The 26765-nt window shown below is 46.4% G+C and overlaps 1 protein-coding gene across 2 annotated transcripts; it reads right to left on the bottom strand.

The window, feature by feature from the left end:
- Nucleotides 1-213: 213 nt before the first annotated feature.
- TTL (tubulin tyrosine ligase) lies at nucleotides 214-24392 on the bottom strand. 2 transcript variants are annotated; one of them, XM_080684514.1, is made up of 7 exons: nucleotides 24099-24392; nucleotides 21264-21342; nucleotides 13849-14081; nucleotides 11458-11593; nucleotides 9807-10076; nucleotides 5707-5850; nucleotides 214-3642 (listed from the first exon to the last, which is right to left on the bottom strand). In XM_080684514.1, the coding sequence occupies exons 1-7, from the start codon at nucleotides 24253-24255 to the stop codon at nucleotides 3528-3530; spliced, it is 1134 nt and encodes a 377-aa protein (XP_080540640.1). In that variant the 5' UTR covers nucleotides 24256-24392; the 3' UTR covers nucleotides 214-3527. The 2 variants fall into 2 exon arrangements, with proteins under 2 accessions (XP_080540640.1, XP_080540641.1); XM_080684515.1 differs by having other exon boundaries at nucleotides 226-3642; nucleotides 9807-10073; nucleotides 24099-24379.
- Nucleotides 24393-26765: the final 2373 nt, after the last annotated feature.

Below are 26765 nucleotides of genomic sequence, written 5' to 3'. Positions count from 1 at the left end.
ATGGCCTTTGAGCTAAGAGTGCTTTATATATTTCCTAAGAGTTGGGGAAAAGGCAAAGAAGAAAATGCATCAGAGACCCTGCTTGGCTTGCAGAGCCTGAATATTTACTGTCTGACACTTTACAGAAAGTCTGCCTGACAGAGTCATGGACTCAAACAACCGATGGTTGCTAGGACAGTCAACACAAACAACAAGATGACAGAACCAAAGGGACAAGAACACTTGAAATATGATTACTTCACTTTAATGCTCCAGGCATTTTAAATATTCATAACATCACCTTATTTCAGAAGTCATTTCCTCTTAGGTACAGAGTCCTGTATCACTGAATTTTCTTCACAGCTCCCACATGCTGTGGGACCACTCAGGGGCCTTGTCTTCTCCAGTAGAGTCCCCACTCCCCGCCCACCACATGCACCGCAGCCTGACACAACCTCAACAGTTAAACACATTTTGTAGCTTCATTCCGCTGCGGGTGCTGTGGATCCCGTACCTTCCCAGCACTACTGCTCACTCCAAGTCTGCGGTAAACATCCAAGGCGCTGGGGAAATACCATGTCTGTGGTAAGTATGCCAGCACCTGCTCCACTATACCACACAGACACTGAGGCACTTTCATGTTCTGGGTAAAACTGAGCTCTAAATACCACAGGAGTTAAGTGTGAGGAAAGGGGCTTTTCTCTCAAGAATTAATAACCTTAATGCCTATTTAGCAGATTTATAAATTCCTGTCTGTTTACATTCGTTGCCAAGTCTTCACAGACTGTGTAAGTGGATGAAGGCATGTTTGACAAGAAGCAAAGAGAGAACTGCTTAGACAGCACTGGTAGCATGAATACACATGTCAACACCTGGTCCTTCTGAAAGAAATGCCTATTCTTCCAAAAGGAACTTTTTAAAAGCCCTGGGCCCTACTGGATTCTTTCCAGGTAATAGGAATGTGTTTTCCCTTCCTCCTCAAGCAGCGGTTCCAGGCATCGTGGAGCGCACTGCTGCCCGAGGTTCTGATTCAATCGCCGGGGTGGATGGAGGGGCACAGTGTGGACCCCAGCCCTGTCAGGAGTGGTTCCAGCACACAGCCAGCATTAGGAGTCTTGGTACAGAAGGCTCCTGAGTCTTCCTAATCTCACTTGTCCTCACTAAAGCCTGTGAGGTAGTCCCAGGTCTGGCAACAATCTCTTCTGTGAGACAAGAAACTAAGGCACAGAGAGGTTACATCTCATCCAACACTGAGCAGCCAATGGCAGAGCCAAGACTGGAGTCGACATCTCCAATGAATAGCATCTCTTCCCCAGCAATTGGTGACACGGACATGGACAAGCACAGGAAGACTGACTGGGCACCTGTGCCAGGACAGCATGGAGGGGATGGAACAGTTCCGAGGCAACCACCCCCTGATCAGAAGTAAAGATAAATAGACATTTATTTGAAAACATGTGAGGAATGAGGTATCATTTTCTTTTTAGAGCCTCACTTCCCTCATACACATGCTACTGATTCAGGCTTCTTAGAAAATCCATCGAGAGCCAAAGACTTCCTAACATCTGCATTCTTAGCTTTGTCACTGTAGCAGCTGGAAAACTCTCTAACATTCCTGTAACTTAGGTCCAAAAGGTCATTACACATCTGTGTTCACATGGGACAGCCCTACCAATCTTCCACACGTTCCCCATTACCAGCTCGCAGAACCCAGTACCCCACGCTTTCTAAATGGGTGTGCACCTGGCCACGCACTAAGGACCCAACACCAACCCAGCAGCCATGCTGGGCCTCCAGGAGCGACTTTAATCACTGACAGTTTCATTGTGCTCTGCATGAAAACTTCACGATCTGTCCTCTGAGCAACCATGACATTATAATTCCAATTCTCCATGCAAGCTCACCCAGCCGTGTCTTTTTCCTCTCCACTCAACATCACACCTTCACATCCTCTGCCCACATGTAAGCTCCCACTTCTCATCATATTTTAGGAACAGTTGCTTTTTCTTCTCTTTTTAAAAACGTCTTCCCAACCTGGCGGGTTCGGCTCAGTAGATAGAGCATCGGCCTGCGAACTGAAGTGTCCTGGGTTCGATTCTGTTCAAGGGCACATGCCCGGATCATGGGCTCGATCCCCAGTGGGGTAAGTGCAGGAAACAGCCAATCAATGATTCTCTCTCATCATCGATGTTTTTCTCTCTCCCTCTCCCTTCCTCTCTGAAATAAAAAATAGTTTTAAAAAGTCTTCTTGACTGCAGACCTGCTTTTTTGTGTGCAAGGAGGACGAGTAACGGAGCACACATACACACGAAGGAAGCACACACCACGTCCCGAGGCGGCGGGGCCTTGTCCGTGGGTCTGCTGGGATCCAGCGCTCTAAGAAGGGCCTGCTCACTCGGCTCAGTGAACACATGTGGCATCTTGTTCTTCCCACTGCGAGTGGCATGGCCTCCTGAAAAGCCTTGGAGTATACTCCCCGATCCAGTCAGTGAAAACCACACCACACCTAACAGGACACAACTGCTGACCTACAAGATGCCGTGTGAAGTTCTAAAACCACATCTTTCTCATTCTGGGAGACGCTCCCATTCAGGCAGACAGACACTCACTGAGATCCTCTCCCTGAGGCAGAGCCTCCTCACTGGAACAACACCCCCTCCTGCTCCCACAGCAGGTGCTGGGGGAGAAGAAGGAGATGGTGAGAGCTCCCTGCGTCAGGGGCAGGACCACCTGGGGGGAGAGGAATTCTGCCTTCTCCTGACCCCCAGGAACTTCACAAAAGTGCATGAATTCCGGTTCAAACAAAGATAACAGATCCATCATATTTCAAGGACACCCAACTATGAAGTCAAGCAAGGCATTGTCTTTTTTCTCTCATGCTTTTTGATGCTTGCAGGCTTGTGGCAAACTTGCTGCTCGGTTTCTAAAACATGCAGAGAGCAGACTGACAGCAGTGTTTGCTATATTGGTGCCCAGCCCACACCCACCCCGACCGACCGGCGACTGACCCAGTGCCTTCAGGAACAGGACGAGGACAGCACCCTGCCCTGCGAGGCAGTGCACAGCACGGAACCGAGGGCTGCGTGCCTGCTGGTCCAGATTCTCACAGGCAGAGTGTCAGCGGGGACGAGCAGGGACACACGGGACCGCCCAAATGCTCTAGCATCAGTCCCTGCACGGACAGAGGTTGCAGCTGGGCACGGAGCTAAGGCACGAGGGCTGCAGCAGACGGAGACAGCACGCGCGGGTCCCTGGCCCTGGGAGGAGAGGCACTGCTTTCACACGGCCTTAGCATCGAAACCCGCTGCTTTCAAGGACGAGAATAGAAAACAACCAAATCCCCGTGTTTCCCCATAGAAGAACGTTTTTCTCGCCCCTCGTGGAAACGCGTTGCAGTTTTCAAGTCTGGGTAGCAGTGCAGAGAGCTCTACCAGGAGCCCCTCGGGGTCACCTTCGCTCTCGCACTCTCTCCTCCTTCACAGCCTTGCGAGCTGCCTCTTTCTCACTGTGGCTTCACGTGGAGCCATGGGCATCTCCGCGTCTCCGGGTCACAGCCTGATGAACGCAGCCGGCTGGCTCTGCTGCTGCTCGGCATCGGGGGGCGGGAAGACGCTGGATATGGCTATGTCCACGATGCCCTGGCACAGTTCTGCATAGAGCTTCCTGAAACAGGTTCAAAAATATGTTACCGAGGAAGTTCATCAAAGTGCAAGTGAGAAACCAAAGTCTTTTTCACTAGGATTTGCCCTGGAAATCCCATCCCCTGACCACATTTACACAACTGGCCTCCGCTGTCCACACAAACACAGCGGGAGGCGCCGTGGGAAGACGAAGCATCTGGAAGGCCTTGCAGGCGCAACGACAGAGAACCCCACTCTGAGATAAACCGCAGGGGAGATGGCAATTCCAGTGGAGGGTACGGGCCCTCCTGCTGTCTGTGCTGGGGACACGGAGGGCAGGCCTCCCCACAGAAAGCATCCCCTCCTTGTGGTTGAGGGGACTTTAGGAAAGACTCCCCATGAGTGTCAGCTGAGCTGAGGCCAGAGGAATGAATGACGTCAGAGAATGGGGACAGGGTGGAAAAGAGGATGGAGGAGGGCAAAGACAGGGACAAGGACTCGGAGGAGGGAGGGAGGGGAGAGGGAGAGTGAGCTGGGTGGGAGAAGAGGCAGCGCAGTGAGAGGAGGAGCAGGGAGAAAGTCAGGGCGTTGGGGAGGTGATCAGCGCAGGTTGGAGCTGCAGCCAAGACACTGGCCCGGCCACATCGGGCCTGGAGGCCACATCCGGGCTCTGGACTTAATCCAGGCAATGGAAGCACCAAATCAGAAAAGCTAAGGAGGAAAACTTCAGAATAGTGATGAGGCCCTCCACCCCTGCTATTCCTATAGGAGGCCTGCCTGTTTCATGGGGCAGCTCACGAGGCTGAGACTATCCCGCAGGACTGGCTCTAATGCAGGGTAAACCAGCAGTGTGTGGTCCCAAGAAAAACTCACTTCTGATTATGCTCTGGGCCACCTGACCCAGGAAACCAGAGGTCTTTACTTTCCTGCTTCCCAATTTCCACCAGGAGAAAGCCTCACCGTCTGGTTCTCCCCTCCCAATGCAATGGCAGCCCTGCCGTCACCCTCCTTATCACAGGACCTTCTCCCCTCACCCCATTCCTTTTCACTGCCCTAAGGTTCTATGTTGCAAACCACACAGCCTCCCGCCTATAAGGAACAGTGACAGGAGGCGTATGAGGTGTGATGGTTGTTACTAAAATTGGGGCTTGGCCCATCCCCTGCCCCTGGACTCTCAGGGTGGCTGGGGTCCCTCGTGGCTTCCAGGCCACCTTACTGTAAGCCCCACCCCCAGTCCAGAAGTCCTCCCCTCTCAAAGCCATGCACCTAAACCACAGAACCTACTGACTGTCTATTGTAGACTTGTAACAACATGACCCCACAGTAATTACTCGGGCAGTGTCTGTCCGTCTCTCTCCTGCAGCGGACCACCCTGAGCACACTCATCTTTGTGGAACTTCCTGCTGACCCTTCAGAAGATCTGTTTCTCCAGGATGTGGACATGGAGGAAAAGATGACAGTGGATCTCGGAAGGACCGATGCCTTTAAGGATCAAGTCCAATGCCTTTCCCTCACATTGCGGCGTTCCCCGGAGCAGTCCTGACCGGCGTCCCCTCCGTCATTCCTCACTACATGACACCGATGCCACCTGCAGCCGCTTCCCCCAACGCAACAGGAGCTCCCCCGGAGGGCAGGTTCTGCCCACCTGTGCTCCTCCCAAAGCCTGGCAATGGGCAAGGTTCCGCTGGTGCGTGCCCCTTCCTGAAGGCTCTCCCTTCTCCCTGGGCACACGCCACACCTCTCAGTGCCAGCTCCAGCTCCACTGCACCTCCGAGGCTTCTCCGACCACTTGCTGCCCGAGGAACCCGACCTTCTTGGTCGTCACCGTCTCCACTCCAGGACCCTGCTCCCTCATCTCCTCCCACTCGTCTCCCCCACAGCCTCTAGCTGTGTTTGAAACTCTCCCTGCAGGGACCACCCGCCTGAGCAGTCTAACCGCTCAACACACATGGGGAAATGGGAAAGGAAATGCCTCCGCAAAGCCCCTGCCAACTCCTGTCCTGCCACTTCCTCCCTGACAGCGGCCAAGGGCCACGGGAGCGCGCGACCTTGCTGAGACAGGTCATCCCAACTTCCACCTGTCACAGCCCAGTGGTGTGAGGCTTACTGAGCACATGCAGGGGCGCCATTGACCTCGATGAGCCAGACCTTCAGCTCCTCGTCCACCATGAAGTCGAAGCCAAACAGCTGGAAGCTCTGGTAAGGGAGATGCCGGGTGCTGATGGCGGGCTCCACGCTCAAGAGGCAGCTCCTGCGGGCAGAGGGAGAGCTCGCTGAGAGCAGGTGCGAGGGCGAAGGGACCGGAGAGGGGCCAGAGGACTGCCCATGAAATGTGCTGCCATAAATAGGCTTTGACTTCATCCTCTCCTTTCAAGTTGTTACCGACAGATTATTCAAGACAATGCTACTTATCCAGCAACTTGTTAGGAGACCTGTAACCACGCATGTCTTTACAAAAACTGGCTGCTTTCCCAGCTCCGAGCTGTCACCCTGGCCCCTGGAAAGGTGGGTCCCTCCCACAGGACGGCTGCTGCCACATCTTGTTTATAATAAGTAAAACACATTCATGTACGTTTTCCAGAGAAAAGAAGTGGGCCAATGGTCAACCAGTGAGGGGAAGAATTGGCACAAAAACTATTGGCCTCATTCGTTTCTTTTGCTTGTTCCAGATCTGTTGCCAAATTGTTACTAATTAAATGATTGAAGAGCTACATATATTGAAACTAAATATCGAAACAGAATAATTATTAGCATCAACTACTGTTTCAAAAAATTGGGAAAACAGAAAAATTGATTATGCACTATAAAATATAAAAATTTGAAAAAATACATAAAATTTGAAAGTGAAGCTCAGAAACATAGTGAATAAGTAAGTGAGGTCAGAGATCAGGCTGCCAAGGCCAGAATTTTGGTCAATGTTTTAACCTCTTGGAGCTAAGCTTTGATTTCCATAAAGTAGGAGGTAAAGTAATACCTACTCCTGGTGCTGAGATGGTCTAACGAGGTAATTACACAGGAGCTTAAGAATAATAAGCCACTCTCTTCTAATACAGCCATCCCAGAATACGTAGGCCTTTTCTGTTTTATGAAGATCTTCCCTGATTTTTCCCTAACTGAAAGTTGGGACAAATCCCTATCTATAATAATAAAAGCGTAACATGCTAATTAGACCGGACAGCCGAACGACCTTCCTGACAACCTTCCTGATAACCCTTTCAGGCGAAACTGGGGCTGCGAGGGCTGAGGCAGAATTTCGTGCATTGGGCCTCCAGTCTTAGTAATAAAATATGTTATAACTCTAAGATGACCACAGATAGCTGTCCTTATACTCAACTGTGCAGTTAGAAGGGAAACTATGCAGGCTTCCCTGGGACAAAAGCCATAATTGAAAAAATAATGACCATGAATATTCCAAGATTCAAGAAGCACTATGAATGTGTACAAAGAAATGTGTACAAAGAAAACTATACACATCTCACAGTAAAATTTATAAAATAAAAATCTTAAAAACAGAGAAAAAGGTCATTAAAAGCAATATTAAGATTTCAGTTGACATCTGAGAAGAAAAAAATGGAAGTCAGAAGATAATGGTGTCACCTTCAGAGTGCTAAAAAAATATTAACTGCTGACCTAGAAATCTGTTTCCAGAGCAAATGTCCTTTAAAAATAAAGACAAAATAAATATACTAATAAAAACGAGTCTAAAATACATGGAGCATTAATGACCATCCATGTACCCACATCCATACTTTCAGGCCTCCTCCTTGGGTCCCTCCTGCTTTTTCTCCAGAGAAAATCACTATTTTGAATTTTTTGCTTTTCTCTTTATTTTTACCACATATGTACCGTCCTCTAAATAATGTATTTACTAAACTTTGCTTGTTTTTCAGTTTATATGAATAGAATCAATCTGTACGCATCTTGTATACAGCTTTTATTTTTTTATTTTTTGATTGGCATTATGTTTGTGTAATTCCAGTGAAAACACCCTTCAGGAATAAGAGAAATAAAGACTTTTTCAGATGATGGAACATTAAGAGGACTTATCACCAGCAGAACGGCTCTAAAAGAAATGACAAAGTCTGAAGGGAAACGATACCAGAGAGAAATCTGGAACCTCGGGACTAAAGGAAGAGAAAAAAAAGGTAAATATCTGGGTGAATAAAAATGTCTTTTCTTATTTTATATTTAAATGTGTTTCTTATAGACAGCATCCAGTTTGGCCTTATATTTTTTAAAAACCAAACTTGACTATCTACATAAAAAAATGTAATTAATGGTTGATACCAAAAATTATAACATTATGTGGTAGAGATTTCAATGTATGTGGATGTAATACACATGGCAACTGTAACATAGAGAGGGAGAGTCAAGTGATCTATAATGTTATGTCTGCATTTTATGTGAAGTGGTGAATTGTTAACTCTAAGAAGACCGAAATATGAGATACATATATTTTTTAATCCCTGGAATCACCACTAAAATATAGACAGATAAAGAGAGCCAAATATTCAACAGGAAAATTAAGATAGAACTCTGAAAATATTCAAATAATTCTAAAGAGATTAGGAAATAGAGACATGAAAGCAAATAAAAACAAAGAAAGAGGGAACATATTGACCAAATAATAAAATGGTAGATATAAATCCAACCAAACCAATAATTACATTAAATTTAAATGGTATAAACACACCAATTAAAAGACAGAGATTATTATATTGGATTCAAAACAAAACAAAACAAAACAAAAAACCCAACTCTACGTTGTCTACCAGAGTCCACTAGAATAGAATAGAATAGAATAGAATAGAATAGAATAGAAGTAAAAGAATGGAAAGAAAATACAACTAATCAAAAGAAAGCTGGAGTGACTATAGAAATAAAAAATCAACTTTAAAATAAGAAATATTACAGAAATAATGATAGATATTACACAATAATAAAGTAGTCAATTTTCCCAAAAGAGACAACAATTCTAAATGTATATGCACCTAACAATAAATCTTCAAACTATATAAAACAAAAACTGGTAAAACTAAAAAGAGATGTAGAAAAATACAAACACTTGGAGACTTTGATTTTTTTCTCTCTCAATAATAAACAGTGGAACAGGAAAACAGCAAGGACATAAAAGACATGAACAGCACTAGCAACCACCTTCACCGAAGTCGCATTTATAGAACACAGCCTAAGCAGAGCAAGTAAATGTTATTCTGAGAGCACACGGAACAATCACAAAGATCGACCATATTCTAGGACATGAAACTAACACATTTTAAAGACACAAAACCATACAAACGATATTCTCTGACTACAATGAAATTATAGTACAAATCGGTAACAGAAAGATATCTGGAAAAATCCCCTAATATCTGGAAATTAAGCAAAAGTTTCTAATAACACATGAGTCAAATATAAAGTCACAAGAGAAACTAGAAATTATTTTAATAAAATGAAAAAAAAAACACACAACATAGCAAAATCTGGAGGTATGGCTAATGAGTACTTAGAGGGAAACTGATAGCATTAAATACTTATATTTTAATTTTTATTATTAAAAAAACATATCTTTATTGATTTCAGAGAGGAAGGGAAAGAGATAGAAAGATCAATAATGAGAGAGAATCGTTGATTGGCTTCCTCCTACACACCCACTACGAGGGGATCAAGCACACCACATGGGCATGTGCCCTTGACCAGAATCGAACCTGGGACTCTTCTGTCCGCAGGCCGACGCTCCATCCACTGAGCCAAACCAGCTAGGGCAAATTCCTATATTTTTAAAAAATGAAGTCTCTCAAATCAATGATCTAACCTTTCACAAAGAAACTAGAAAAAAAAATTAAACACCTCCCAAAAGCAGAAGGAAATAATAAACAGCATAAATCAAAGAAAACAAAACCAAAAAACAATAGAGATAATCAGTCAAGCAAAAAACTGACTTTTTGAGAAGATTAATAAAACTGATAAGCCTTTAGCCAATCCAATTAATCCAAGAAATAAAGAGAGAAGATATAAACTACCACTATAAGGAATGAAACCAGTGACATCATTAGAGATCCTACAAATATTAAAAGGATAATAAAGAAATATTACAAAAGAATTTTGTCTTTAAATTAGACAACTTAAATGGAATAATTCCTTGAAAGGCACACACTCCCAAAGCTTCTCAAGACACATATAACTAAAAAGATACACTTAGGTTACCTTATAATATGTTTGATTTGTACTAAGATAGCATTCTCCAGGGTAATGTTCAAAGCACTGGTCAGGTACTGATTGAACTCCTCAAAGAACATTTCATTCCCTTCTTCATACTTCCCATAGTTCTTTGAATATTCCTTTTGGATGCAGTGATTGGTCAAGTGGCAGGTTTTGTCTTGAAAATTATCAACATGATACGGTTCTGACGCAGTCCGCAGCACGCCCTCTCGATAGAGGTAGATATTATACTGGTGATCCACCAAGACCCAGCTTCTGCAAGTCAACAAAAACAGTTACTCAAGTCCTCCCAAGTTCCTTCACATTAGATATCTATATCATCCCCACTCCTTGGTTTTCTTGGCGGGAAGTAGAGGAAGAAGGTAGGTTCTAAATTATGCAAGGCAGGCCACAACAAGTACCTGAGACAGTGGACTAGCACTGTAATGATCAAACCAAACATGTCACCACCAATGACAAGGGGATGCTGATCCATTCAAGAGCCAGCATTTTGAAGAGATTGGATGGGTTTGCCTTAAAGGTTGATCTGTGAAACCTCCATTTGCCATGTTTGGTAATTTTAAATAATTTTAAGAGGAAGACTGTCCATCCTAAATCTGACCTGACATAAAGGCAGCTGAGACCAAGTCCTTTCTGAAGAGCCAACAGCAAGGCCAAAAGCAGGCGGGGCTGAGGGTCATGCCGCTTTAGAAAGCCCCTCACGTCTTCTTGCCAGGCTCTTTGCTCAGAAAATAAAGTCCACAAACCTGAGATGTGTTCATGAAATCCTCAAAAGGTAGGACATAAATAAAGCCAGGAAATATTATTTGTCAAGGTCACATGATCTGTTGTGTCTGAATTACAAGTTCCGTGTATATCTCTCCCATTGTAAAGCCCATTTATGTATGTATGTATTATTTTTTATTTATTTATTTTTTAAAATACATTTTATTGATTTTTTATGGAGATGAAAGGAGAGGGATAGAGAGTTAGAAACATCGATGAGAGAGAAACATAGATCAGCTGCCTCCTGCACACCCCCCACTGGGGATGTGCCCACAACCAAGGTAGATGCCCTTGACCGGAATCGAACCTGGGACCCTTCAGTCTGTAGGCTGACGCTCTATCCACTGAGCCAAACCGGCTAGGCTGTATTATTTTTTAATCCTCACCTGGGAATGTGTTTATTGATTTTAGAGAGAGGAAGGGAGAGAGAGAAAAAGAGAAACACCCATGTGAGAGGGAAACATCAATTGGTTGCCTCTTGTATGTGCCCCAACCAGGGACAGAACCTGCAACCTAGGCATGTGCCCCGACCAGGAATTGAATCCTCAACCTTTCAGTGTAAGGGAAGACCAACTGAGCCACACCAGGTACAAGGCCCAGATGTTTATGCCCTTCCTTTTGGATCCACAGTCATTTTCATGAAAGAAAATAGTAAACAAACAAACAAAAAAACCTCCATAATCTTAGTAACATTTTTTAGGAAGAAAATTATTGTGGGAAAAATAGAGAATTAGATACAGAAGCTCAGTTTCATTCAGCTGTGCTCAGTGTTGGTAACGTATTAAACACAGTCAAACACTTCCTCACATTGCACCTCATCCTCCTCCTCACACACCACTGCATTTCCTTCAGATGGACATGGATGCATTACCTAATGTCAAACTTGCGATGCCCCGGCTCCAGCAGCAGAGGGCGCTCGAGGTATTTCTGGATCACGTGCACCTGGCCCTGGTTGTCTATGAAATCCAGAAGTTCAGCAGCGTCCGAGGAGATGAGGATGCCTTCACCTAACCCGTAAAATTAAAACGAAAATTAGTGCAGTCTGTCCCAAGAGGCACGGCTCCCTGCAAAGCCAGGGAGGAAACACTGACAGCAGTAAAACACAGACAGGAGGCTCTGGTCGGCCTACTCACTCTTCTTTTCCACCCTTCCCCGGTCCAATCTCTCATACTCTTCCCCTCCACCCACCAAAGCACCAGGGTCATTCAACTTTTCCTCCATACAGGGTTGTAAACACTGTCTTGGCCAGCTGCAACCATGAAGTTTCACTTCTAAAGACACTGTAAAGGTCCAAGCACCCTAAATAAATGCCGCTGTCCTGTGGATCACTGTCTGCTGTGATAAAGACGATGTCCTGCCTGTGACCACGTCAACACCCTATCTTATGGAAACGCCAGGAAGGTTAGGGCATAGAAACAAAAGGGCAAGTGGATTCCCTGCAGTTCGGTAACAGAAAAAAATGGCTACATTCGACGTATCCATCAACATTAAACAAATGATACAATATCATTTTTAACAGCTTCACTGATATAACTTACATGCCATAAAACCCACCCTTTTACAGAGTACAATTCAATGGTTTTTAGTATATTCCAGTAATTATCATTACAACCTTATTTTAGAACATTTTCATCACCTCCTGAAAACCCTACATCCATTAGCAGTCATTCTCCATTCCTTCCTCACCCCAGCCCCTGACAAACACTAATCTACTATAGATTTGCCTGTTCTAGATGCTTCATATAAATGGAATAATCCAGTATGTAGCCTTTTTGTGTCTGGCTTTTTAAATTGAGCATCATGTTTTATTTTTTAAATATATTTTTATTGATTTCAGAGAGGAAGGGAGAGGGAAAGAGAGACTGAAACATCAATGATGAGAGAACCACTGATCGGCTGCCTCCCACAGGCCCCCCAGTGGGGATTGAGCCCACAACCCAGGCAGAGCATCATGTTGTTAAGGTTCATCCATGTTGCAGTATGTGGCAGTGCTTCATTCCTCTCTATGACAGAATAATATTCCATTGTGTGAATATATCACATTTTGCTCATTCTTTCACCAATCGATAGACATCTGAATTATTTCTACTGTTGTTTGGCTCTTATGAATAATGCTGCTAGGAAAATCTGCATAAAAGTTTTGTGTGGACATATATTTTCAATTCTCTGGGGAATATACCTAGGAGTGGAATAATATAGTAATTTTATGTTTAACTTTTTAGAAACTACCAAACTGCTTCCCAAAATGGATGCACCATTTTACATTCCCCCAATATATGAGAGTTCCAATTTTTTCACATTCTTACCAACACTTGCTGTCATCTGTCTTCATAATTATAGCCATTTTAGTGGGTGTGAAGTGGTATCTCATTGTGGTTTTGAGTTGCATTTTCCTAATGCTTAATAATGTCAAGCATGTTTTCATGTTCTTATAGACTATCTTATCTGTATGTCTTCTTTCGAGAAATTTCTATCTAGATTCTTTGCTCACTTCTTAATTGGGTTATTTGTCTCTTTGTTATTGTGTTATACGAGTTCTTTATACATTCTGGATGCAGATGCCTCATAAGAGACATGATTTGCAAGTATCTTTGTCCATTTAAACAGTTTCATTATTGCATGGATCCCTCAGTTTTCTTTTAAAACCACAACTGCCTCCCTCCCCATCGCACCCTCCAGACAAGCACTAATATGTTCTCCATTTCTATAGCTTTGTCATTCCAGAAATGTTATATAAATAGAATTATACACTATGTGACCTTTGGGAATTGGTGGTGTTCTTTTTTTTTTCACACAGCATAATTCCCCGCAGGTTCAACCAAGTTGCTGATTTTAGCAATAGTTCATTCCCTTCTATTGCCGAGTAGTATCCTGTGGGATCGATTCACCCAAGTTTGCTTAATCTTTCACCTTTTGAAGGAATCTGAGTTGCTTCCAGTTTGGGGCCATTATGAATAAAGCTTCTGTGAACAATCACACCCAGGTTTTACACGGACATGTTTTCTTTTCTCTGGGACAAATGCCCAAGTGTGTGCAACTGGATCCGGAGCTTACAGGAAAACACCTAGCGGGAGAGTACATGTGTGGAGATGTACATGCAGAGTCTCCAGCATGTAGATTAATATTTAAGACTTTATAACTAACTGTGCTAGCTACCCTCAGGATTCAGATGAGAAGAGTCACTCATCTAAACACATCATTAACGTCTAGCGTACGACTGCACAAAGCACTGGGAACCTACGGGACGGCAATGCCAACTCACCTTTGGCACCGGAGGATGACTTCGCAATCCAAACATTGCCCTCTCCATCTTCCTTCTTTTTGTTATAAGAAGCCAGGAAGAATTCCCTTTCGTCCGTCCTCGAGCTAGGCATCGGTGGGTGGATTCCATTCTGCGCGGGAGCAGCTGGGGTCTTGAGATTAGTGGGGTAGATCACATAGGACTCGGGGAACCATGAGCAGGACTCAGCCAGTTCTGGGCTTGTCTTGATTAGCCTGGCAGATGACAGAGGGTCAATCATCTGTCACTCTCTTCAGAAAAGCCAGTGCTACCTCCAGAGCTCGTCAAGGAGGCAGTGTGTAACTAGGGACCAGGCCTGGTCTCCTCATCCCAGTCTTTACTCTTCCCTCCCTGGACCGATCTGTAATGCACTACAGATCGCACACAGCTATCCATGCAACCTTAAAGGCATGTGTCAGTGGGGTCAAAAGGGACCCAATGTCCAGAACCTCGGCTCTTTTTAAAATGTATCTCCAGCCCTACCTGGTTTGGCTTAATGGGTAGAGCACTGACATGCGGACTGAAGGGTCCCGGGTTCGATTCTGGTAAAGGGCACATGCTGGGGTTGTGGGCTCAATCCCCAGTGGGGGGCGTGATGGAGGCAGCCAATCAATGATTCTCTTTCATCATTGATGTTTCTATCTCTCTCCCCTCTCCCTCATCTCTAAAATATGTATATATAGCCTATATAATAAAACCCTAATATGCAAATCAACCGAATGGTGGAACAACCGGTGGAACGACCAGTCGCTATGATGCGCACTGACCACCAGGGGCAGATGCTCAACACAGGAGCTGCCCCCTGGTGGTCAGTGCGCTCCCACAGGGGGAGCACCGCTCAGCCAGAAGCCGGGCTCATGGGTGGTCAGTGCAGTGGCCATTGCGGGAGCTTCTCCCACCTCCGCTGCAGGTGGACAGTAAGGAGCAAGGGGTCCCAGACTGCAAGAGCCCTGGACTACGAGAGGGATGTCTGACTGCTAGCTTAGGCCTGATCCCCCAGGGCCTAAGAGGGATCAGGCCTAAGCTGGCAGGCAGACATCCCCCAAGGGGTCCTGGATTACAAGAGGGTGCAGGCCAGGCTGAGGGACCTCTATCCCCCAGTGTACAAATTTCATGCACCAGGCCTCTAAAATACACACACACACACACACACACACACACACACAGCATCTCCAAGGAAACCTAACTTGAAATATTCCTGAGCCAACACTTTCCTGGCTTCAAGACAGACTAAAGGAGGAATCTTTCTAATGGGACACTGGACGCCAGTGGTCATAACTACACGTACCTCCTGCCCCCAAATAACATGACATGACAGAAGATAAAGTCAGGCTCTGGGTGAGGCAGTTAATAAACAGTAGGGCTTGAGAAGGGCTTCCCACCGCATCTACTCTCCAGCTGGTCCCTTGAGGGGGAGGCACCAGCATCTCAGTTCATAGATCAGACACTGGGCCACACAAAAGTGAGTACATTTCCCAGCATCACTCAGGTCGTAAGACACAGGCACGATGCAAGTCCCTAACTCCCAAGTCCTAACTCTGCATGGCACTCCCTCCCCAGGTATCAGAGACAGCCAAGAACCAATCATGGGCCTTCCCTAAGATGGGCTCATCTTCTATAGAACTGCGAATATTAAGCTTCCGTTAAAATTCACCTGCAAAACCCAGTGTATGCATAAATGGCAGAAATAATGAAAGAAAAATTAAAATTGAGATTTAAAATAAAGTTATTTTACAGTTCAAAACAACAGGATTTGAGTTAAACTTAAAGGAACAAATACATTTCTAATTCACTGAATGTTCAACTCTCTCTGCACTGTCCAATAGGGTGGCCACTAGCCACATGTGGCTTCTGAACACTAGAAATGTGGCCAGTGTGACACATTTCAAGTGCTCAGAGGAACTGAATTTTAAACTTAGCTTAGTTTTAATTAAAAAACCAAAGCATTGTAAAATATTTGTCCATTAAGCACAACTTCATTGTTTTGGCAGGAGGACATTTCACTTTAACCACTGCAGGACCTGACGTGCTGTATCGCGGCATGCACTGCCAGGCGCACTGCCAGGCGCACTGCTGCATCACCATAAACACACCACTGTTCCACTCAGGGACAATGGGCTGACTCAGTCCATGTGGGCTTTTCCCATGTGATAATGAAACATTGTGATGCGTTTATTATGAAGACAGCATGCGTTACAGTGATAGCTAGATAAATCATAATTGGTAACTAAAGTAAAATGTAACATTTGTCTAGTTAAAAAAATAAATACGGACAATTTTAAAATTTAAAATAATGTTAAAGTACAGATGCAACTGAACTGAACAGAGACACAGAAGCTAGAACTACAACCAGAACAGTAAGAAGTAGGGGGGCGGTGGTGGGGAGCACTAGCAGAAGGTATGACACAAATTTTACAACGAATGACAAACAATTACAATTTGTTGTGGCAGAATGACATGAGACATTTTTAGCAAATACATAATGAAGTTGATCTTCCTCTCAACAGTCAAAAAAGAATCAATGAAATTAGTGACTGAAATTCAAATTAAATATTCAACAAAATAATGTAAACAAATGTTTAACAGAATCTGTGCTTGTAACTTCGGTCAGCTATAAAATGACTTGGATTCTACACAAAAAAGAAAGCACTTCAGATAAAAATGTGGTAACAGAAATTATTTTGAGGAAATAAGACTAAAAAACATATTTTACAGATAGTGAACAATCTTTAGTAAGCCAGTTAAGTAATTGCCCACAGAGTATAAAACATTTTTAACAATAAGGATTGATTCAAAACTTGAAAATTAAAAAAAAATTGTTTTTAGCTTTAAATAAGTGGTGTGACATAAGAGACTGCCCATTTAACATGTTGGGTCTGTTTCCTCAAAGGATTTACAAATACATGAAAAAAAATTGTCAAATTGAAGCCTAAAAATATCAAGCTCGCCGTGTGGCTCATTTTTAATCATTTACATCTGTCAAAGACGAGTTCCACCTACAAGCGAAAAATCAGTGTCTGTCACGACAGACAGTGCGCCAGCCGGCTTGAGTTAAAATTTGGATTTACTGGGATTTTAAGACTGATATTTCCTTTATTACTGTATTCTACTGTCTGATGCATGTTGGAAACATCTGCACTGTTTTCTGAAGCCCACTCCATGGAAAGTATCATGGGTACAGCTCTTACACTGGTTCAGTATGTACTTGCCAACGCTACCATGACTCACCAGTACAGACCTGTTGCAAGAAACAGAAGACAGTGTTTAATGATGCTGTGTTCTTTGCCAGGGATGGTCAGAGGGAAGAGTTTTGTAAAGTCTTAGTGTACAGTTAAAACACTAAATAAAAGGAATTTCTTGAAATAAAAGGAATGCTTGCTAAATCATTTTTTAAAATATATTTTATTGATACTTTACAGAGAGGAAGGGAGAGGGATAGAGAGCTAGAAACATCGATGAGAGAGAAACATCGATCAGCTGCCTCCTGCACACCTCCCACTGGGGATGTGCCCGCAACCAAGGTACATGCCCTTGACCGGAATCGAACCCGGGACCCTTCAGTCCGCAGGCCGATGCTCTATCCACTGAGCCAAACCGGTTTCAGCTAAATCATTTTTTAAAAATATATTTTTATTGATTTCATAGAGGAAGGCGGAGAGGAAGCGAGAGAGAAGCATCAATGATGAGAGAGAATCACTGATTGGTTGCCTCCTGCATGCCTCCTACTGGGGATCAAGCCTGCAACCCAGGCATGTACCCTTGACTGGAATTGAACCCAGGACCCTTCAGTCTGCAGGCCAATGCTCTATCCACTGAGCCAAAACGGCTAGGGCTAAATCATCATTTTCAATAATTCATTATTTCACCCAATAACCAAAGGTTAAAAAATGGCAGTGTGATTCTCACACTGCTACAAACAAGCTAATTTTAAAGTTCAGAAGAAGGGAAAAAAAAACTTTACTTATGACCCAGCCAGATAGGTATGAGAATTTATGTTGGGACTTTAGAATACAAGTCAAAAATAATGGTTTTCCATATTTTTATAACATGCCTTAATATGCAGAAGGTTTTTAACTGTAACAGACAGCGAAGTATCTGCAAAAACTAAGGGAAATTTTGGAGAACACTTGGTTGAAGTTAATAAATTTAGAGTTCTTTTCAATTTATTCAATACTCTTTTGAATTTGATAGTATACTACTGAGTTAGCACAAGAGTTGGTGAATTTATTTAACTTGGACATACTTTTGAAAATGTTATACCTTTGCTTTAAACCCAAGTTAATTCTTCTAATAAAACCACCCTGTTTTGTCATTGTGCATGTGATTATTAAAGCAAAATGTTTACTTGGTATCTGATTCAGTTATTGAAAATTTTTTACATAGGTGGGAGCAAATTGGGTATATAAATCTTTTTTTAAGCATAATTTTTTATGAAATCTAAATACAGCACAATGGGATTGCAATAAAAATTTAGTGCCTGAATTAAGATGTGCTGGAAATGTAAAATACACACCAGATTTTGAAGACTCCGTATAAAAACAAAACCTGAAATACATCACTCATTTTTAAAATATTAATTACATGTCAGAATGAAATTTTGGATTATTTGATTAAATAAGATATATGATTAAGATAAACTGCACCTGTTTCTTTGTACTAGTTTTAGTGTGGCTACTAGGAAACTTAAAGTCACAGGTGGCTAGCATTCTATTTCTGTTGGACAGCGCTGGCCCTCAGGATCACCTTCATTTCCTGTAGGAAACCAAGACCAGTGTCTGCAGAAAGTTCTTTGCATTTGTCCCATTTCCTCATAAGCCCGTTTGGAAAGAAATCATGCCTGAAGCTTATTTACATCTCCAGGGGAGAAATGTTCACAAGAGGAAAGGAGAGTCCGTAACCTGAGCCAGAAGAAAAGCCCTTCAGGGCTCTGAGTCTATGGCCTTGGGCCGCGATGAATCTCTGACACTCCCAGTGATGCGGGAAGTGCCTGGAGTCCAGGGCCAGGGTAGGATCCTAGTAGAAACCCTCTGGGGGCTGCCCAGTGGCACTGTCCCTGGTCCTCTGGGTACAGGCTGGCATCATCCTGGCTCAGCTGTGATGGCCCTGCACAATTCAGCAGTCCTCTGTGGGCTGCCATCTAAGATGCCTTTTTTTTTTTTTTAAACTCTCTGAGCCCTTCCAAGCCATGCAAAATTATGGGAAAGAGACAAAATGATAAAGGGAACCATCACCTCCTGGAATGACTACCCTCCCTCTCAGGATACCCGAGAGAATAAAGGGCATGTGTGAAGATGAGGACAACCCCAGTCTGCATAAGTCAAGACGTCACAGACTGTGTCGCATGCCACCAAGGGGCAAAGAGCAGGTGTGATCAGCATTAGCCCCATTTCACAGATGGCCCGCTGGGAGTCAGCCTGGCGCTGTCCAAGGTCCCAGAGAACAGACACCTACTCAGACCTGGTCATGTAGTCCTGTACTTCGCACTCATCCTCAGTATAGTAGTTGCTGAACATGCAAATACTCAGAATAGTTTCCTACAGCATCCTCTGTTCTCACTCATAAAAGCAAAATTCTAACTTTATCTTTATAGGAAAAAATTACAGTAGAAAAAATATTAAATAAGCATTTTATATTAATTTCTAAATGAATAATCTAGACAATCATGTCTCACTTCTAGTTCTAGTTAAAGAATCTTTTGCATCTAACATGTAATAAATGTGTAATCAGAAGACTTCAGCCCTAGACGGTTTGGCTCGGTGGACAGAGCGTCCGCCTGTGGACTGAAGGGTCCTGGGTTCAATTCTGATCAAGTGGACATGCCCGGGTTGCAGGCTCGATTCCCAGTAGAGGGCATGCAGGAGGCAGCCTATCAATGATTCTCATTACTGATGTTTCTATCTCTCTCTCTCTCCCTCTCTGAAATCAATAATTATATATATACTAGAAGCCTGATGCACGAAGATTCGTGCCAGAATGGGCCTTCCTTTCCCTGGCTGCCAGCACCGCTTCCGCTCTGGTCTGGAGCTGCCTTTCTACCTTCCTACACTGCGCAGAGGCCCAGAGCAGCGGGGGACCGGGAGGGACGTCTGGTGGCCTTGTATGCAAATTAACCGCCATCTTTGTTGGTTACTCACTCCTGATTGGCTGTGGGCGTTGTGAAGGTACGGTCAATTAGCATGTTTGTCTATTATTTGGTAAGATATATATATTTATAAAGAAGACTTCAGAAAGCGTGTTTCCCTTAGGAGTAGCCAGCAAACTCCCTCACCGAGAGAAGTGGATACTAAGTCACTGGGGCCAGTGAGTCTGAACAAAAAGAGGGGCATATTCCTATGAAGACTGCACCTTTAAATGTCTAGAGTCCAGAAAGAATGTGAGCGGGGAAAGAGCAGGTGCAGTGTCATCCACCCGAGCGACTGTTTGGCTGCGCACACACGTTCACTCAGCGTCACGGGAAGGACAACGGAGACCTGCCAGAGCAGCCCTGATTTGAGGGGCCATACCCACCTTCCCTATAGAAATGGTAACAACCGCAGTGATGACCACAACAGCAGCAATAACAATAACCTTTCATTTATACAGAGTGAACTCTGAGGCAGGCATTATTCAAAGCTTTCACACAAATTAACTCAATCCTGACAACAACCCCGAGGCAGTTCCTATTATTGTCCCTAATTTACGGAGAAGGCAACTGAGGCACAGAGTCACATGCTCCCTATAAAGCCCTGTGCCCCACACTTTACACGCATCACTTTTATCCATCCTCAACAACCACCTATGAGGGACATAGTGGGACTTAGAGGGAGGAGGAAATTTACCTCAACTAATCCGAGGGAAAGCTGAGATCACAAGGTCAGCGGATAATATCGCTTCCTCTACCTTAGGACACTGTTCTTATGACACCTGCCATCACCCAAGCTCGCAGAGAGGGGCAGTGCAGCAGATGCAGTTCCGCCCTCCAGGTGTCCTTTCTAAGGGGACCCTGGCTGCCGTGAGCTGCTGCCAAGGTCTTGTGCATGCCCCTTCTCCAGGGACCAGCTGTGCCCAGAAATGCCCCACTTCTCCCTATAGCCAATGGCTGACCGATCCTGGAGTACAAAATATATCCCCAATCCATCACTTACACAATAAACCTATCCCAGGCTCTGCTTTTGGGAGCCTCACTCAGAGACAGACAGACAGACAGGCTCCGTCAAGTGCTAGATGGCAGAATTCTGGGTCGCAATCCAAGTAGCTTAGAGGAAGCACCAGAACAGATATGTGTTGGCTTTTTAAATAAAAAGTATTTTGCCTTTTAAAAAATAACCCCACATTCATTTCTTCCTTTTAGTGCTTCATGATGAAAGCGAACACCATTTATGTAAAAAAAAAAAATCAAGGTTTTAAGGAACACTTACTTTACTAAAGAAGCTTTGCGACACAGTTTGTCCGCCCCCCTGTAGTAGTTCACCAACTGCACCAGCCCAGGCTCGTGACCTGTGGAGGAAAGGGAGGCTCAGAGGGGGCCAGGCCCGGGTGGCACCCGGCTCAGGAGAGGGAACAGCTGTGTCACGCCCAGTGTTTTCTCCCTTCCAGGACTGGGGGTTGGAAAGGAACGATTCTGCTGCCCTACACCGGCAGGGCCCCTGCCTCAGCATCCCACTGGCCCACTCAGCCTGCCCGTGGGGAAGATTATAATATCCACATCCCAGAGCTGCCAGAGACCACTGCCGCCTGTTTGTCCTTCCATTTCACCTCTCCAGGATCCCCTCCCTGGCTTAATACACAGATAAGTTATCTCTGTTGAGTTAGGACGTCAGCGGAGTCACACTCCTGACCTCCCAGCCTTTTCCCTACAGCCATCAGGGGAGGCAGCAGAATGGACACTCCTGCTCTCCAGCGCGTCTACCTCTGCGGGCTCCTAAGAAAGCCACCAGAAGGCGAGAGGAGGCAGTGGGAAGGCCACATCCACAAACTCTAAAGCCTGAGGATTTTCCTCTGTGCATCACCCCACAGGGAAACAGATTTTCACTAGCTCTTAAGGCAAGTCCCCTCCTCCATCAAATTAGAGCAGAAAGGATACAAATAAAAACAAAAGCCTGGATTTAGTTTAAAATCCTAACCAAATGCACTGAATTTCTAGACAGGCGTCCTCAAACTACGGCCCGCGGGCCACATGCGGCCCGCCGAGGACATTTGTCCGGCCCGCCGGGTGCCACTGCCTGTCCTGCTTAGCAGCCGACTCGTCCTGGGCCCGCAGTGCGCATAGGAATTTGTTCATAGTTGTTTTTTTTTAAACTATAGTCCGGCCCTCCAACGGTCTGAGGGACAGTGAACTGCCCCCCTGTTTAAAAAGTTTGAGGACCCCTGTTCTAGCAACAAAAACAAAAGTAAAACCAAAGAAGGGAGTTTGAGTTGACGCTGCCAGAGGTATGAATAATTGCTCTGAGAACAGTAGACAACTGAATACAGTTTCTGGCGCTGCCTGGCTGTTACCAGCTCCCTGGATCACACCTGGGCTGCCTACCCTCTCCCCCCTTGGCCCAGGCATCTTGAGCCTTTACCTGATTTTTCCTCGGGGTTTGTGTGGTGCACTTTAAGGAAAATATGCCTACAGTGAAGGCATAAAACCATGTTGGTTGTGGGATGCTGCTTGCTTCCTTTCCCACAAACACCAGACATTTCCTGCTCACCTGCGACTTGGTGGACCTGCTGGGTGGTTTCTGCTCCTTCCTAGACCTGAGCACCACAGCAATGCCATCTACCTGCTTCAGCCCTGGCAGAGCCACGTGTGTTTTTAACACGAGGATCCCAGCTAAGCTTTGACAGCAGGCACTGCAGACAGGAAGTCGGGCAGGCGGGGAAGTGGACGGAGCAAGGAGGAAATAAGCATTCCCGACTGTAAGCAGAGTTTCTTCTCCTTTGAGGGAAGGTTTCCCTGTGCAGGGGCTTCTGGGGGAGACAGTTAACAGGTGATCTCCAGGCAAATTGCCCATATTCCAAGATGTCTGGGGGTTAGAACCAACCCTACCCTGCATCAAAAACTTGTATAATCATTAAAAAGTGGGGGTGGGGACAAAAAAGTGGTTCATGGTCCATACCAAAGAAAGAAATGTCAGTAAAGGCGGTGTCGCTACACCCTTCATTCCCCGAACCACAGACTGCACAGTCCCATGCAAACGCTCCCAGCTCAGGCAGCCAGCTGGGTCCTGAAGGCCTGTTTCAGTCTGTGTCCCTGCACCCTCCCTACCCTGACCACACCTATTTCTAGAAACTGTTTCCTCTCTTGGACACAGAATACTGGCGGCCCTCCAAAGCAGTGATGGCTTTTCTTCATTCTCGAGTCTCTGCGTTGGTCTTTGGCCTATGATTTGGCCCCCACCGCAGGGGATTTGGGCAGGGAACATGGCTACCAGGGCAGAGGCTGCAATTTCTGGTGACTGCATGGAGGAGAGGCCATGAGGCCACACGCAGGTCCCCACCACCAGAGTCCCTGCACAACTTCTGGATTACATCATCTGAAGAGGAGGGGGTGGTCCACGCCCCACCCCCCTCCACAGCCGGCAAAGTGCACCTGGTGGTGCCAAGCCAGCCCCCACCGCGTGAACTGAAGCAGGGCAGAGGGAGAGCCCAGCGCCGTGTAAAATGTGCGTGCAACGCCCGCTGTGACCCACACTTGTGAACACGCGTTCTTTGGGGAAACTAAAGGACGCGCTGGAATCCTACGTCCCCGCCCTCCTCTGGGCTCCGGTCAGAAGCTCCTGCTTTTGGAGTTCAGGTCTTTCCCCGGCCCCTGGCGGGTCATCTGAGCCCCGGGGAGCGGGATCCCTCGGGGTTTTCACCACACAGTGCACCTCGCGCACCCGCACAGGCTGGAGCAATTCCCAGACAGATGTCACCGGCTCCGAGGAGCTCCCAGCCCCGCCCGATGGGGCGCCAGGCGTGGGGATGCAAAGAGGGGGCGCGCGGATCCCGGATAGGGGGGCGTCTGGCAGGAGATGGGTGGGGGTCCCACCTGACGATGGGGGCGTCGGCCCGAGGGATGTGCAGGACCGACTGCGGTGGGGGCCGCGCGGTGACTCGGGTCCAAATCCATCCCGAAGACGGACATTAAGAAGGATGGTTCAGACCTGTAGGGTCCGCGCCTGATCTGCCGGGTGAGCGAGGGGGGAAGCTCTGTGGCCATAACACAAAAGCGCCGGTTCCAGCGGACCGGCCGGGGCGGGCCGGGGCGCGGGCGCGGGGACGCTCACCCAGTCTCCCGAAGGGCAGCCGGTTCCGCTCGCCCAGCATCAGATTGAACCTGGGGTTGTCCCGCCGCAGCCTCTTCCAGTGGCCGGAGGCGACCAGCAGCCGGGAGACCTCGGCGTAGACGCTGCTGTTCTCGTCGCGAACCACGAAGGTGAACATGGCGAGGCCGCCGGCGCAGGGCGCGGGGACCAGCGGCTCCGCGTGGAACCCGCCGCACAGAGCCCAGGCCCCGGCCCCCGCGTCCACGCCAGGCACCAGGGTCCCCGCCCCGCGCGCAGGCCCCGGCGCCGCAGCCTCGCCTCGCCCCGCCCCTCCCGGGCGCCGGAGACTCACAACTCCGGCCACGCCCCGGCCCCGCGCGTCCCCGCTTTCCCGGGGCCGGGTGCACAGGCCCTCCCGCGTTCCCGCCCAGCGAACAGGCCCCGGGCCCGCGCACAGGCCCCCACACTCCGGCCCCCACACTTCGGCCGTGCTCCGCCCCCAGGGGTCCCCACCACCAGAGTCCCCGCCCCGCGACTCGCCCCGCCCCTTGCGTATCTGGGGTCCCCGCCCCCGCGCGGTCCCGCCCTCGCCCCAGGATCCGTCTGGGCGGCTGGAGGGGCAGGGCGTTGTGTGCCCGCGCAGGGCCTGCAAGGGGCGTGGGGAGGTGCGCTGAGAGGAACCCGGGACAGGGCCGCGTCCTCCGCAGCCCAGGGTCACAGCTGGGGGCGGTGCTTGCAGAAGAGGGATTCTCCACTACTATTTTATTTTATTTTTTAAATTTATTTTTATTGTTGACAGTATTACAGATGTTCCCCATTTCCCCTCTTTTGCCTCCCCCACCTCCACCCCAGGCCTTCACAGTACTATTGTCTGTGTCCATGAGTTATGCATTGTAAAGGCTGTCCCAAACCATGTATACACACACTTTGAATAGTTATGAAGGCCGTGTTTATTAAAATGCACTTCATTTTCAAAATGGAGCTATCAGTTGTTAAAGTGTGCGTACATTTGGGGGGACACCCTGTATGCATCTAAATGCTTTGGTTAATCTCTCCCGTCCCCCCACCCCCTAAAATCTGTCCGTCTGTTCCATGCATCCATGTCTTTGGACCTATTTTTGTTCCTCAGTTTATTTTGTTCATTACATTCCACATATAGTGAGATCATGTGATACTTGTCTTTCTCTGACTGGCTTATTTTTCTTAGCATAATAATCTCCAGGTCCATCCATGATGTCTCAAAGGGTAAGAGATCCTTCTTTTTTACAGATGCATAGTGTAAGTGTACCACAGCTTTGTTATCCAATCATCTGCTGATGGGCACTTAGACTGTTTCCAGGCCTTAGCTATTGTAAATAACACTGCTATGAACATAGGGGTTCATTCTTTTGAATTGGTGTTTCAGGATTCTTAGGATATATTCCCAGAAGTGAGATCTCTGGATTAAAGGCAGTTCCCGTTTTAATTTTTTGAGGAAACTCCATACTGTTTTTCATAGTGGCTGCGCCAGTCTGCATTCCCATCAACAGTGCACCTTTTTCCCACTTGTTTGTTGATTTGATGATAGCCACTCTGGCAGGTGTGAGGTGATACCTAATTATTGTTTTTATTTGAATCTCTCTGATAATCAGTGATTTGGAGCATTTTTTCATATGTCTCTTGGCCACTTTGGAGAAGTGTCTATTCAGGTCCTTTGCCCACTTTTTAATTGGATTGTTTGTGTTCCTTTTGTTGAGTTGTATGAGTTCTTTATATATTTTGGAAATATATCAGATGTATCATTGGTGAATATGTTTTCCCGCACAGTGGGTTCCCTTTTCATTCTGAGGATGGTTTGGGGCCTCAGAAGTTTTGTTTTTATCCTTAAAATGTCTCTTTAAGCTGTGTCCAAGATGTGTGTCCTTTCTCTTCCTGCTTTAGGACCACGCAGAACCCAGAGTGTTTGGTGGCTGTGGTTCTTTGGGGTCGAGGCTTCTTTCACCTGCTGAGACCCCCTGGGTGTCGCTCAGCGGGGGGACTTTAGGTGTCTCTGGAGGACTGGATCCTGCACAGGCCCCAGGAGCCCGGACCGCTGCCCGCCCCCACACTTACAGGCACTGGCTCCTTGCTTCCCCTTCTCCGGAGCTAGATTTCCTCTTCTGACTGGGTGAATAAGTCTTTAAAGTCCCTTCAATTTTTGGTGCATTTGAGGGACAAAGAAACTTCCAACCTCTCTCATAAATTATCTACATCAGCCACGCGCCTCACATTTTTACTCTTCTTTACATAAAGAACTCTCCGCGTCATCGCCGCCTCATCGTGAGCTCCCGTGAGTATTGTAAAGGCTCCTTTCTCTCTCCCATTTCTGCCTGTGTTCCCTGGGGTGGGAACGTGTCTGTTTGGCGTAGGCCACCCCCCACCCCCACCTCTGCCACCACCTGAAGCGTTCATCAACTGTGGGAAGCTTGCTATGGGGCCGGCTCCAACATGCGGGAGTGCTCACGGTCCTAGCCTGGGCCCTCCATGCAGCAGGGATAAGGCTTCGGCTTTCTACCCCTCCATGGGTCTGTGGGAACCAGGCTCGCCCAACAGGACTACTGCCTCTCTTTTGCCATGGTGATTGGTTTAACATAGGAAAGTGATTCAAATCTGGCCAATCTGATTTTCTTTGGAATTTTTCTACCAGAGCTATGGAGAGAGACTCCCCAC

The sequence above is a fragment of the Plecotus auritus genome (assembly GCF_963455305.1).
Source record: "Plecotus auritus genome assembly, chromosome: 8".
Classification (NCBI taxonomy): Eukaryota; Metazoa; Chordata; class Mammalia; order Chiroptera; family Vespertilionidae; genus Plecotus; species Plecotus auritus.
This window is presented reverse-complemented; position numbering and strand designations above follow the sequence as displayed.